This window comes from Eulemur rufifrons, chromosome 29, assembly GCF_041146395.1.
Source record: "Eulemur rufifrons isolate Redbay chromosome 29, OSU_ERuf_1, whole genome shotgun sequence".
NCBI classification, from domain to species: domain Eukaryota; kingdom Metazoa; phylum Chordata; class Mammalia; order Primates; family Lemuridae; genus Eulemur; species Eulemur rufifrons.
In genome coordinates this window covers 74,093,306-74,107,610 of record NC_091011.1, presented here as the reverse complement: position 1 = coordinate 74,107,610, position 14,305 = coordinate 74,093,306, and the positions used below count along the sequence as shown (strand labels likewise).

Genomic DNA, 14,305 nt, shown 5'->3' with positions numbered 1-14,305 from the left:
TATCAGGAAGATGCCTTAATTAGTCAACTTCCTTTTCCAGGTGTTACAGATAATGTCATTTAATATGTTTTTCTTGATTTCATTTCAGGATGAATCATTGCCTCTTACCACTGCCTCCATTAGGCAGTTCCAAATTTACAAAGAAATTGAACTCCTAAATTGAAAAATGATACACTAGTGCACCTCCCCTCCCCTTTTAACATCATAAAGGGCATTTAAACAAATCAAAGCATTTTGCGCCCCATACATAATCCATAGTCTGTGCTTGCTTTGTCTGGTTGTGAGCTCTGGTGATAGAAGCTGTCTCCTAAACAACTCACTAGAACTGGGACATCTATGGCGTCACTACCCAGCATCCAGGTACATTTTATTGGTAACATAACACCCTGGTTTTCCTTTAGAGCAACCACCCCCTCTCTATCCTCAAGCTGTGGAGTTTTAGTGGAAGCAAACCCCACCCAGTTCCAGGTGTGGGCCATAATGGCCTTGAGCTGGATCCGCGTACCTATCACCCACCCCCTATTCCCAGTGGTCATTGTGATTGGTCCAGAGATGGGCACATTTAACCAGTCAGAGCCAATGAGACTCATCACTTTTGCCGGTCCTCCTGGGAAAGAAAAGTTTTTCCTGTCTTCTGTGTGAGCAACCAGGAAAATAATGTCTTTTTCCTTAGATTGGGGCCTCTCTCTTTCCTTATAGATGAGTGGCAGGAGAATGTGAGGTCTGAAAATGTGACAGCCATGTGGCTAAGAAAAGCAGAGGGTCTGGAGCTGCTGGGGGTGTAAGAGTTTTGGGGGTGGGGGTAGCAAGCACCCTGTGGAGCCTGAAGAAGAAGACAAGGCCAGAAACCAGCCTAAAAGATAGACCTGAGCCCAGGGAAAATGGTGTGAGCTTATGGATCACGCCTTACCTGAACCAGTCACAAGTTTTCAATTACTGAGTCAATACATTTCCTTTAATGTTTAAAAGCAGTCTGCGGTGGGTTTTCCATTACTTGCAACATAAAGAGCCCCAACTAATGTAGGCAAAGTAGCCTAGACTGGATGGGAACCTTTGGGTCCCAGAATTGTGTTCCCAGGAGCACCATGCTGCTACCTCTATCATGACCGAGAGTGGGAAGGAAATGGGCCAAGGCCAGGCTGTCAGCCAATAAGACAGATAAATGGGAAACTAAAGGTTGGCTTCCTTGGTGATGCCAAGGACGAGAAGGAAAAGAAGAACCCAAAGACACAGCTTGGGAGTTAGAGGCTGCCTGATTCTCACAGTCAGTTGATAAGGTAATTATGAAAAATATTCTAGTTAATAAAAGAAATTGGTTGCTAATGAGAACTACAGTCTTTGTTTTTTTTTAAAGGGTACTTATGTTCAATGAAGATAAATAGATTTACTTTGCAAAAACAGGCATGAGGATAAGTGTCTATTTTTCAGGTTATTCAATTCAATGGATGCTGCTAAAGAATGGAAAACCCCTCTTAAATAAGCACTATATTTGTTTATTTGCCACTTCTGCGTCTCTTATTTAGTAAATAATGACTTTGCTAAACTTTAAGGGTCACAATTAAATGTTTAGTCTTGCTTTTAATATTAGACCTGAGACATTTTCCATGGATTTACTTTTTTCCCCAAATTATTGCTCTGCCTTGGTAAATAAAATTAAAAGCAAATAGAATGAGACCTGGGGGGGGGCAGGGAAACATTTCTTTATCTTAATAAGAAAATGAATATTCTCTCTTTGTCCATTCTGAACTTAGAAAATCGATTTTTTTCTATATAATACTGAAATATTTGACAATTAATAAAAAACATAAGGATTTACATTAAAATATAACTTTAAATAGAGCCCTGTTATTTTTACCAGGAATTTTGTAAAATATGAATATACATGCATGAATATTAAAATAAGACAGACCATTCAACATTCAAACAGAAATGCAGCATTACATACAATATAATAAATATTCAGGGCAACAAATTCACAAATTGATCATTATTTTGATTTAGATTTTCTCCAGTTAAGACTTTTACTATATAATTTATTATAATAACCTTATGAGTTAAGCATAACTAATGTGAAAAGAGAATTCAATTAATCTGCTGAAATAATACAATTCTCCATATTTTGTAACATATTTTAATCTATAACATAAAACTGTCATTATAGCAAGAAATACACATCTATATAACTAACTGCTCAGTTAACTTCTTTTCAATGTTAAAAAAAAGTCAGAGTTAATCGTGTGAAAAGAAACAAGCTAATCTTATTTCTTAGCTCTTGGGCTTTGGCAATAAATGTCTTAAGTCTTAATATATGTTATATAACTTAAATACTGTATTTACAAAATATAAACTTTTCAAACAAAAAACTATACAAAATACTTTTATACATTTAAAGGGTACTTTTCTTTACAATGTATAAGTGCCCTTTATATTTTTACCTCTACTTTTTCCACATGTTTTCAGGATCCCTCCTTCCCCCACTATCCCAGAGCTGGGTTTTTAACATAATGGAAACTGGTTTATGATAAAAGTATGTACCCAAAACTCAAAGATTGCTATATACTTTATGGAGGTTTTTCTAGATTCTCCTGGTTAAAAGGCACTTAAATTCCAAATCATACATTTTACGTTTTACATTTTGATTCTTTCTGTTTGTCACTAAACACCTCTAACAAACACTTTTAGGGATATTGTATCACTTGTAAAGATTTTTTTAATTGCTGTTCTTTTGAAGTGTGTCAAAGGGTAAGAACCCACTGCTTACATTAACTTTTCAACATCTTCTGTCTATGCACAAACAATATGATTTCTTCAATTTAAATACTGAAAGAATAAATGAGATTCATGTTTACTGCTCTTTGCTGCTATAAAAAGTATCTTTTTAAAATGACTAAGGTTCACCCTTTATTATTGAGTTCTATAACTGAGTTCCATATTCCAGGAGAACGGTCCATTTATCCTGGCATGAGGCCTCTTTCCTGTTCTTTCTTGCTTCAGAAATAGATTATCTATTTGATCTTTCTTGTATGTCAATATACATTTCCCAAACTACCAAAAGATGAATACAAACCTTTTCAACTTTAGAATCCCAAGAAATCCACATGATCGATGTGTTGATCAGGTAAAGGACACTTTCAGAGAGGCCCGAGGATCTGGGGTTTCCAATAAAGGAGTCAACCGCACCAGCCCTGCACAAGGAAAGAGACCCTCTGGGTTGCAATGCTGTTGTATGTTGCTGAGGAATCTTGCTCAAGACTGGATGAAGTGGTTACTTGCAAGTGTGGACATCGGTCATGCTTTCACACCTCCTGCAACGGACATAGCAGCACCAGATAAACTTGCACTCACACCTCTCCACATGCCTGACCACATGGGTGTTGTAGCCTCGGCCACAGCAGAGGAGATTGCAGCCATCTGCACCCTCTGATGTACGGTTGCATTCTCTGCCTTGTGTCCCTGGGATGCCCAGTTTTTTATCCTCCACACAATAGTTGGGAGACTTATTAACGTAAAGCAGATCATCTTTGTGGATCGGTATTTTCCTCTGATCTTTTTCTCTCCGGCGCATTTTCCTCTTTATTTTGTCTGATATCTGGATACTGTTTTCATATTTATCCTTCAACAAATGGCCAATCTTTTCAAAAGACGACATGGTTTTCCAGCATGTTTTCACAGCACAGGAGCCGGAAACTCCATGGCAGCGGCAGTCTACTGACATCAGCTTGGCGACAGCCTGAAACCAACAGTAATCGTGTTCAAATACCATTCATGAAGTGTTTTATTCAACAACAGAAGCACAGTTAATCTAATCGCTTAACTCTCTGGGCCTGTTTCCTGCTGAACAAAAATGATGGCTTTGAATGTAAAAGATCTTTAAGATGGTTTAGGGTTCAAGTGTTTTGTCCTTTGGTTTTGTCTCATGTTTTGTCCAGATGTCTTGACCCTGTACAGCAAACCTTTTTCAAGTTGTATTTAAAGTGTTAGACCAGGCTAATGTTGTTATCAGAGATTATCTGAAATAACAAAGGGAAATTACTTTCATTTCTAATCCCTTGTCTAATGGATGCTCATGCATGCCTGCATGTTCCTGATACTATTCAATACCTTGTTACTCAGAATATGGTTCAAGGATGAACCAGAATATGGTTCAGTGATGCTGACAACACCAGCATCCCTCGTGAGAAATGCAGACTCTCAGGCTCCGCTCTAGACCTACAGAATCAAAACCTGCATTTTAACAAGATTGCCAGGTGACTTATGCACATTAAAATTTAAGGAGCATTGAGAGTAGTTGCCTTCAACTCTCGTAGTGCATAGAAACATCTTTGGGGCAGGGATGGTGGCTCATGCCTGTAATCCTAGCACTCTGGGAGGCCAAGACGGGAGGACCATTTGAGCTCCGGAGTTTGAGATCAACCTGAGCAAGAGCGAGACCCCATCTCTACTAAAAATAGAAAAAACAAAAAATTAGCCTGGTGTTGTGGCGCATGCCTGTAGTTCCAGCTACTTGGGAGACAGAAGGATCACTTGAGCCCAGGAGTTTGAGGTTGCAGTGAACTAGGACGATATCACTGCACCCCAGCCCAGGCAACAGAGCAAGACTCTGTCTCAAAAAAAAAAAAAAAGAAAGAAAGAATGAACAAACAAACAAACAGCTGTGGAACTTTTAAAAATAACCAGCGCTCAAACCCCTGAGATTTTGATTTCATTGGTTGAGGTGGGGTCCAGGCAAGCTGCTCAAATGATTTTAATGGGCATCAACGGATGAAGTGATGAGACCTATTGATTCAATTGAGAGTTCTCAGGTTTGATCACTACAAATGTCATTTCCATTCATGGGGAGGTAGCGGGCATGCCATCCTCTGGTTACAGAACACATGAGAAACTCTGACTAATCAAGTTTAGTTGGTCAGAAGGATAGGGGTCTAGAGTATGGTTGCTCCCAGCAAATTCTTCCTCTCTTCTGGAAAATTAATTCAAATCATATGTCCTATCCTTGGTAAATCAGTAGCACTATGCTAGCATAGAAAATAGAAAAGGGATAATGTTTATGTAATTTTTCAATTCTAAGTGCTGAGTTCAGTTTAAACAGGCTGAGGAATTAAATAAGATTACCTATATTTGTAATAGCCCACAGCCTGGGACACACTAAGGTTGAAATAAATGCCCTCTTTCTCTGAACAAGAAGGTATAGTAAAATTTGAGATAAAAATTTCCAGTGGGGCTAATGGTGCAAAAACAATATTGAGATTTGAAAAGTTTTAGGACTCTAATCTCTTACATACCAGGCTAGCCAGCATAGCTTCCTTCAAGTCCCAGACGATGGCAGAGCAGATTAATAAACCGTCGGGGCCAGCAGTAGGTTGACGTGCTGTCAACATGCTGGGTAAAATGAAAAATGGACCCATCCATTCAATAACTTGGAAATTATGTGTGTAATCTCACCAAAGAATGGAAAAAAAACCTCACAGTTTAAATTCCATTTATAGTTCATATCAAGACTATAAAATGACAGCGGTCTATACTTAGCTATTTTGTACCAAACCTGACATTGACATATTTGCAGAGTGTTAAGTTTTTAAACAAATTAACAATATTTTCTAAACTATCTAATGAGACGGTATATTTAAAACAACTGGTAATATTTGCAACCTTAAATGATAGCATATGGTATTGATTTGTGTAACGTCTGATACTTCCTAATTGTTTTCAAAATAATAAATAGCATAGTATTTAAATCCTGTCCTTTATAGAAGTATATGGCACATAGGCTCTTTTTGAATTGACAAAACTGACAAGCTAATACATGTATCTATTTTTTTTCTTAACTCAGGGCAAAAAGTATTCTTCAATGATATGAAAAAAAATTTATAAAGTATCCCACACAGGCTTATTTGTTTCAATTTATGGCATTTGATATTCATAAAGCCCTCAATTCTTTAAAATATCTCCAGGCAAATAAATGTTCAAATTAATCCAATCTGCCTATCTTTGTTCAGATTTTAAGTACCCTATGGGTATGAGAAAGAGTTAAATCAGTGCTAGATAATAACAAAACAAATTGTTCAAAGAATGCCAAAAACCTAAGAATGTACGTTTATGTGTTTAAACCTGATCAACATTCTCAAAATCATCACTTAGTGATTTAAAGCTGCCTCTCCCTCTGGATCGTGAATGAGAAGCCAACTTTTTCTTTTATTAAGTAGTCAGACATCATGTAAAGCATTGCCAATTTTGCAAAGCGTGGAGGACAGAGTAGATGCTCACTAAATTACTGAGCCTAGCTCATCTGAACAGTTCTAACTCATCCTCTGTTGGTAACCAGAATCAGGAGGAAGTAATAAAAATGACCTTCTTAAACAAAAGATCCACTGCCGAGAGGTCAATGGCATTATGAGACCATGAGCCAGCTGAGCTGTACTCTAATTCCTTTGCCTTATCCCCGTCCACAACAGTGTTAGTCCGCAAAAATGACACACAGTTTCGCAGGTTTGAAGGATAAAAAGAGAGAATGACTTTCAAATTCATTTATATTACCTGCTGAACTGGCATTGGAATTTTGGGGAGATTTTCCTACTCTAGAAAACTAGCCCTTTTAAATACCTGGAATTGATAATTTTTCGGTGATAACATTTTTGAGTTTTGTTAGCTTTGAATTATGTGTCCCTAAAAATAAGTATGAGAAAAGAAATAATAATTCTACCATATATATGATATATATTATTTTTCTCTCCTAGGAAAAAAAATATACATATACACACATACAGACATATACTAGGAATATATATCTATACCTATATTACATATTCCAGGATAGAAAGATAAATGGACTTCAAAGGAGGAGAATACCAATAATTTGAATGCAATTTAAATGATTATACCCCTATGGTACTCCAAAGAAATGACTTGGACAAATAAGAATTAGAATAAAACAATGTAATCTTCATCCAGAGAATTTGATGAAATGCAGAGTTCAAGGGCAGACACACACATACACACACACACACACACACACACTTAACTTTACAGAATTTAGCACCTCTCAGAGCACATTTTTATAAATATTTTACTTGATTTAGTTTTATAGAAAGAAATTTCTTACGCATAGTAGACAGTTAATAAATTATTACTTGTTTATGATTCCAATTTTACAGAAAAATAAAGTACGGTTTAGACACGTGTCTCATATAAAGAAAGCTTATCATATATGATATAAGGTCTTTATATGCAGTAGGATAATTTTAGTAGAACAGAGAAAAATAAAAGTGGAAAATGCAAGTATGTTTAAGGAAATTGCATGAACACTCCCCAAAAAAGTATATTTGGGAGCTTTTCTGCTAGGATTCTGAGCTGCAGTGATAGCACCGTCATTTTCTGGTAACAGGAAAGTAAGAGAATAGCAACAGAATGAGTGCTGTGTGGTTATAAGAAAATTCCTTTCTCTACTCTTGTTGAGTTGTTAAGGTTTATAACGATATTAACAGAGGAATGTTTTGTTAACTATTGCAAACAGATGTGCACATTTTGGGGGAACTATGGGATAGCAATTAGGAGAGTAGCAGTTAATCTACTGGGCTTCTTGTGTAAGTTTGGTTTGATAAATTTCTAATGTGGTATAATAGGAAAGATGTATCATTAGTACTTAATGTAAACATAAAAACTGCTTGAGAAGTGGTTTAAGGACGGATTGGTCCTACAGTTTTGACTCAGAGGTAATGTGGTGGGTGTCGATTGTTTTCCAGTATATTACTTTATCCAGATTTTATAAAAATGGCCAGAAAATTGTTATGGAATGTTTTGTGACTAACATTTCATTTTGTCAACTGTCAGATGATCTAAATTTTTATAAAAACTGCAACATGAGGTTGGATGGGTGTGTATGTAGGATTCCTGTTCCTTTGACCCATTTTGTCTCTTTTCATCCAAAAATATATTTGAACCTGCTGAAAAGCAACACTTTTGTGTTGTTCGACTACTTATAAATATTCTTGGAACAGGTCAATAAAAATTTGGGATCGGGCCCTTCCCACTTTGTTGAGTTACTCATCATAAAACAAATTATGGGTTAGGGAAACTTAAAAGTTTATGAGGTGGACATGGGGAGAATGGAAATATTTTAAGCACACCAAGAGAAATACCCATAAATATTCCAAGTCACATTATTCCCAGAAGTTCTGCCCCTGGAAGACATCGCATCATTCTGCTAACCAATCATCATTCGGCAACATTATTCTTGGAGTCATAACTTTAGGAATGGTGTCAGAATCCAAGTGGGAATCAGAATATTTAAGGTCAGCGGTTAGAAAATCATCTATCCTTCTCACAGTGCTACTAAGCGCCAGTACCCACATTTCTCTGAACGCTTTCCTACATTTTGAGTTTGGGATTTTGAGACTAAGAAAATCAACTCAATTGAATACAGACTTTGATTTTACTCAGAAGAATATGCCTATTAGATTAAAATCCTAATTACCAATACTGCAAATTGAGTTGATTGCTCTTTTATGTTAGATAATAACCTGGGAGCCTGTTTCGTTCTTTCTTTCTTTTTTTTTTTTTTTTTGACCACTGACAGAAAGAAAAACACAAAAATGTTTTGAATTATAATACCTCGTGAGAAAAGACCAACAAAAACACCATCATATTACCTTCAAAATAACCAGGTAAATATTTTGTAATATTTTAAGATTCCAACTATAATAATGTGGGGAAAAAAAGATTCTGTAGAGAAAATGCTGAAATTTACACAAAAATGTATATATATGCATAGGTTGAATTATTTCCTGCCTAGTTCAAATAAGAGCAAAAATCTAGGTAATGTTAGGAAATTGGTTTTTGCCAACAAGGAGTGGATTAAAATTGGTGCTGATGAGTTGTATGTTTTTAATAAAATCAGAACATAGATAATAGTAGTTTAAGATTCACATTAACAGTTACAGAGGCAAATATTGGTACCTCATTTAAGGAGCACACAAGATGAAATAAAACTAAATAGCTGCCTAATGTTACTAATAAAAATACATTTTAGAATGCTTTAGGGCTTTTTATAAGTTCAGGGATGACTTTATTTAAGAGAATTAATCTTATATGGATGTTTCTGTTTTGGTTTTTCTAGTTAAAATTTTTAAAATCTTTACAAAATTATTTAAAGAATGGCTAAAGAAGTTTTAAACTCTATGTTCATAATAAACATTCATTTAATTGTTTTCTTGTTTTTAAATTATATAATTTGACTTATCTTGTTTTTTTCTAATTTAACTCTAGAGTTTTAAAGAAGTTATGTCAATTGCATTTAACTTCTTTTATATTATGTTAGAAATAATAAAAACTCCTTTATCGGATTATACTTAAATTGAAGCAACATCTAATTCATTTTGTTAATGTAAAACTTTAAGGTAATGAGACGTGTGCAACTATTTTGTTAGGCAAAAGGGTTATTTTAGTGAGATAAAATAACTTTTAATAGTTCTTAAACAAAAATATGAAAAGCTTACATAGCTATTTACTGACTTTCCTATTTTCTATTTCATTATTTTGAATTGAAAATTTCAATTTGAAGTGTTATGGTGATATATTTACTGAGTTTTCTGTTTTTATATTTTAAATCACAGTGGTTAAGTAAAGAAAACTGGCTGAAACTTGGAACTATTCTAAATGGGTTTCATTTATTCACTTTCCAAAAACGTAAAACAATTGCAGCATATACTTTAAATATTCCTAAGAGATAATACAACTTGTTTTAATTTATTTTAGGAGAATGTGGCAAATTGCAATGATTACTTTGGGACCTGTATAGGTCACTGAATATTTATAATAATATAGATGTGCTGATATTCCTGTCCTAAAATGTTCATTACAACATAGAACATATATATTCATAAAAAAGATTTCAACTCCTTTAGGAAAGTCACTGTGAATTGCCAACTAAATCAACTATGTTGTAGAACTCAAACTTTGTTGCATCAATATTCATTAATAAAAAAGTTAAATTAAGCTGCAAGTATACTCCATTTTAAGAAAACATAATGTAAAAAAAATCATTCATAAAAGAGGTTAATTAGGTGGCGATTTTTCAAATTTATGTCCTTCAGTTTTTAATATATCTATATTTTAAAATTTCCATATATTAAATATATCTGTGGCTTTTTTACACATATCCGTATTTTATGAATTTTTTAAATGAACCTATATTGCTTTACAATAAAATAATATTTCCCATAAGAAAACTGCCTAACAAAAAAAAAATCAGTTAAAGTTTGTATATTCGCTAAGAACGTTTGCTAGAGAAAGTAACGGCAAAATTGACAACATGTTTAGGAGCCATTTCCAAATGAAAAGCAAATTTAAAAATATATAAATGAAATTCAAATTCAGGGAAATGAAATTTCATTTAGTCCCATTAGAAAGGCAGATCCTGTAGATCTTATTCTGACTCTACCACCGACCAGCTAAGGGGGTGGAACCAAATAACTCAACAGGCCTTTGTACATCTATTATTTTATAATTAATGTTTTAGGTATACAAGGTATACAACTGCAAACTATATTAATATAATGAGATTTAAGTCGCATCAGATGGAGAACTTAAGCCAATGTGGTTAGTATACTCATGAGGGAACATATACGTATGTATGTATATGAATATGTACACATATACATATACATATGCAGATGTGTATACACACACACACACACACAATTTGTTCTGAAAAAGCCTCCTACTCATCCTCTTATCAGACAAGCAACTCATCAATTGCTTACAATGGATGCTTTAATGAGTACATATTTGGAAAGGAAGATTTCCTGTTGCTCTAGTCTTTTAACAAGCAACATTCCTTTTCAGCATCCCACTTGAGGGCTGCCAGTGTTTGGTTTTTAAGCCATTTGGATAGATTCATCCAGAAGTGTAATTCTAGTGTTATTTACCTAAAGGCACTGGATTTTTATTATCCATTCTCTAATACGTACCTGCCTTCCAGCTTCATTGTTATGTAGGTTCATTGCTAGCAGTACTTTGCTTTCTTTTCCCGTGGTATTTCTGATGGGAAAATCTAGGAACTTTCTGCTGAACCACATGCCATACTGGACATCATCGGAACAGCCCCCCCAATGCCAGCCTCCACTGGCTGAGCCACCATTCTGCAAGGTGGTGTCACAGGAACACTCTGTCATGTTGCCTGCACTGCATGACCTGGTCACAGAATGCACCAGGCCTGCAGCCATCACAGCATAAATAAATGCTGTCTCCTTGGTGCCTGGAAAAAAATATAAATTGCTAAATTAGACAGCCATACCACTCTCTGTGTTCAGAACAAAGCCTCCTACTTATCATCTTACCAGACAAGCAATTTTTTTAATTGCTTGCAATGGATGCTTTAATGAGTACATATTTAGAAAGGAATATTTGCTATTGTTCTAGTCTTTTAAAAAGCAACATTAATTTTCAGTTTCCCCCTTGAGAAGACTGTCATATTGTGTGCTGTACATTGTCCTCATACTTTAAAATCGTCTGTTTATTTGAAAATGTGAAATGTATGTCAGCACCTTAGTTCAGTTCTTAATAGACAGTAATAGCTCAGTAATGCATGTTGAATTTAAAATTCTTCACAAGGATACTGTAAATGGTAATACAACACCCAAAGGAAACTAGATTACTTTTCTTTTTAAATTTAAAATGTGCTCTCACAAAACACAATCTGAAAATTTTGGTGTGATTTTTGTTTGCATAAATAATACATGTGAGAATGAAAATTAAAATTAAGACCAAAGCAATTAGTACATTAATGGTAGAGTTTACTTTCACAATAAAGACTAATATTAATATGAAACAGTTGAACATTTTATATAGCACTAGCTAATCTTCTTACAGTCTTAAAGGCAATGAAAAGTAAAATAATTGAAATGTCACTAGAAAAAAGGAATTGTTATGAAAAAGTATTGAATATTGAAAAGATGTATTTAGTACATCTGCCCGTAAAACGAGCTAAAATCTTTGAAAATTAAAGTTCCATTAAAACATTAATAAAATAGACTAGAAGGGACTCAGCAGGCGACTTTTTTTCTTTCCAGATGTTTAGATTGGAGTAGAAACTGTTTCCCGCCCGTTGTCCAATAAACCTTTTCAACAGCTGATGCCTCTACATTTCAGCAACTGTGAAGAACACATCTTTTATTCTTTTTCTTTCTTTCATTCTTTTTTTTTTTTTTTTTTTTTTTTTTATTCCCTACAGGGGGTGAGAGCTCCTTCGGAAGGGTGTGTTGGCCAAAACGCAGCGGGGGAAAATGCGGTGCTTTGGCGCTGGTGTGTGCAGGGACCGTGTGGAGAAGGGTCAAAGGTGGAGGGGGAACGGAAATGAACATGAAAAACGACAACGCATCTTTCAGCGCCCCGGCCCTAAAATTCTTTGAATCTGCTGATATTCCTGGAACAGTTCTGGCTCCCTGTACCTTTATCCTGACCAAGTCCCTACGCACGTGGACGTGGAACTTTGTTTTAGAGCAGCTTCCCGCGCAGCAGGAGTGCGCTGAGCAGGGAAGAGAGAGAAGGACACGAGAACCGAGGAGAGAGCCGAATAGTCCCGAGCCGAATAGCTCAGGTTTGCACGTTGGGTTGTCGGGGACAGTGGCTTTAAAATCACCACTATTCCGTCAACCCGGAGCTCCGAGGAGCCAACAGATGGGGTCTTCGCTGCAATTAGCCACTTGTCCAGGGCTCAGTGCGCAGCCGAGCTGGTTAAATCAAAGCAGATGCGGCAGCCGCATTCCCCGCTGCCGACATCATGTTTCTCCAGCTGGTCACCCACGTAGGGGGGCGCTACGGGGTCCGAGGGGGTCGGCGGGGTAGGAGAGTCAGAGTTTTTCTCCAACTCCGGCGGGGCGCCGCGGTAAGGAGGAAGAGCTCCAGCTTCAGGCGCCGGGCTCTGGACCTGGGGAGTCATCCCCCTCCAGGCCCGCACCTGCACCCCGGGTCTGGCCTCCGTCGCTCCCAGTTCCCCGGGCGCTGAAGGGATTTAGCGTGACGGGACCACGTAAGCACTATTTACTTCATTTGGAATAACTGGCGAAGGAATTGTCGCCTTCCGTCTCCCGCCACCCCCGAGGGTCCCGGGACTCACCGCTGCTCAGCTCGTAGCCGAAGAGGGGACTGGCGCCCAGGGGGCCTGCGGCGGTGGCGGTGGCGACCTTGCAGTTCCATCTCTCGTGTCTGAACTGGCTCCTGCACTCCTGAATGCCCAGCCGGGCGCCCTCTCGGATGCTCGGCAGCAGGTACGGTTTCTTCTTGCACAGCTCCTTCTGGCGGCTGTTCAGCGGCAAGTTGGCGCAGCCCAGCTTCTCCGGCACCCCGAAGGAGGCGATGCCCAACCACCTGTGAGACACGGCCGCCCGTAGCGTAAGCCGCTCCCCTGCTCTCCTTCCCAAGCCCAGATGTTTCCCCGAAAGTTAGGTCATCCGTCCTAGGGTCCCCGCCCCTACTCCCCTCCCCCCCGGCCTCGGTTGAAAGTTCCCTGGGGCTGGGCCACCCCTTTTGCCACATACCCGGTGCGCCCTTGACACCCCCATACTCACATCCAGTTTCCTTGGGCTCCGCAGGGGAACAGCGCGAGCAGGGCTGCCCACAGCGCGCACAGACGGGCCAGTCCCAGGAGCGCCGCTCTGTCCATGGCCCCCGCATGGAGTCCCCCAGCCCCAGACGCTCGTCTTCTGCCCTCCCTCCCCAGAGGCCCGCCGGGCCGGAGGTCAGTTGTCCAGCACCAAGTTGTCCCTCGCCCTCTTTCTCCTTGCATACAACATAAAAAGAAGGCCAGCGGTAATAGGGACTCTCAGCAGCTTCCCCTTCGTTTGCAGGGAGCAGTAGGAGTGGTGGAGAAAGTAGCTTGGGGCCCTCCTCCTGCGCGGAGTCGGAGGTGTGCAGGAGATGCGGGAGCGTCGCTCGCATTCCTAGGTGGGAAACTTCTGTGGACGTATCTGTGTCTCCATCGCCCCCGGCCTCTCCTCCCCTCTCCTCCCCCCGGCCGCTCCCGGCGCCTGATTGGCCCAGCGGCGGCCCCGCACCTCATCATCCCTGGGCCTCAGGCTCCCATTGGCTGAGAGCGGGCTCCGTGGGGGGCGCCTGGCCCGCGCCTCCCCGACGGACAGTCCAGACCCGGGTGTGTCATGACCTTTCCTCCCGTCGCGGTCTCCTTAGAGCGGGTCGCCGTGGGGTTGATTCAGCCCGAAGACTAGTAGAGGCGTTTCTGTCTTAGCCTCCCTGGGTGAAAGCGCGGGTTTGATGGGAGACGCTTGAGTTCCACCAGCCCCAGCCCCATTTG

General features: G+C 38.8%; 1 protein-coding gene across 1 annotated transcript; it reads right to left on the bottom strand.

The window, feature by feature from the left end:
- Positions 1 to 1,552: 1,552 nt before the first annotated feature.
- Positions 1,553 to 13,953, bottom strand: WNT16 (Wnt family member 16). Its single transcript, XM_069462226.1, has 4 exons — positions 13,563 to 13,953; positions 13,112 to 13,362; positions 10,965 to 11,251; positions 1,553 to 3,730 (listed from the first exon to the last, which is right to left on the bottom strand). Exons 1-4 carry the CDS (start codon positions 13,778 to 13,780, stop codon positions 3,266 to 3,268), a joined length of 1,221 nt encoding a protein of 406 aa, XP_069318327.1. The 5' UTR covers positions 13,781 to 13,953; the 3' UTR covers positions 1,553 to 3,265.
- Between the last annotated feature and the right edge of the window lie 352 nt (positions 13,954 to 14,305).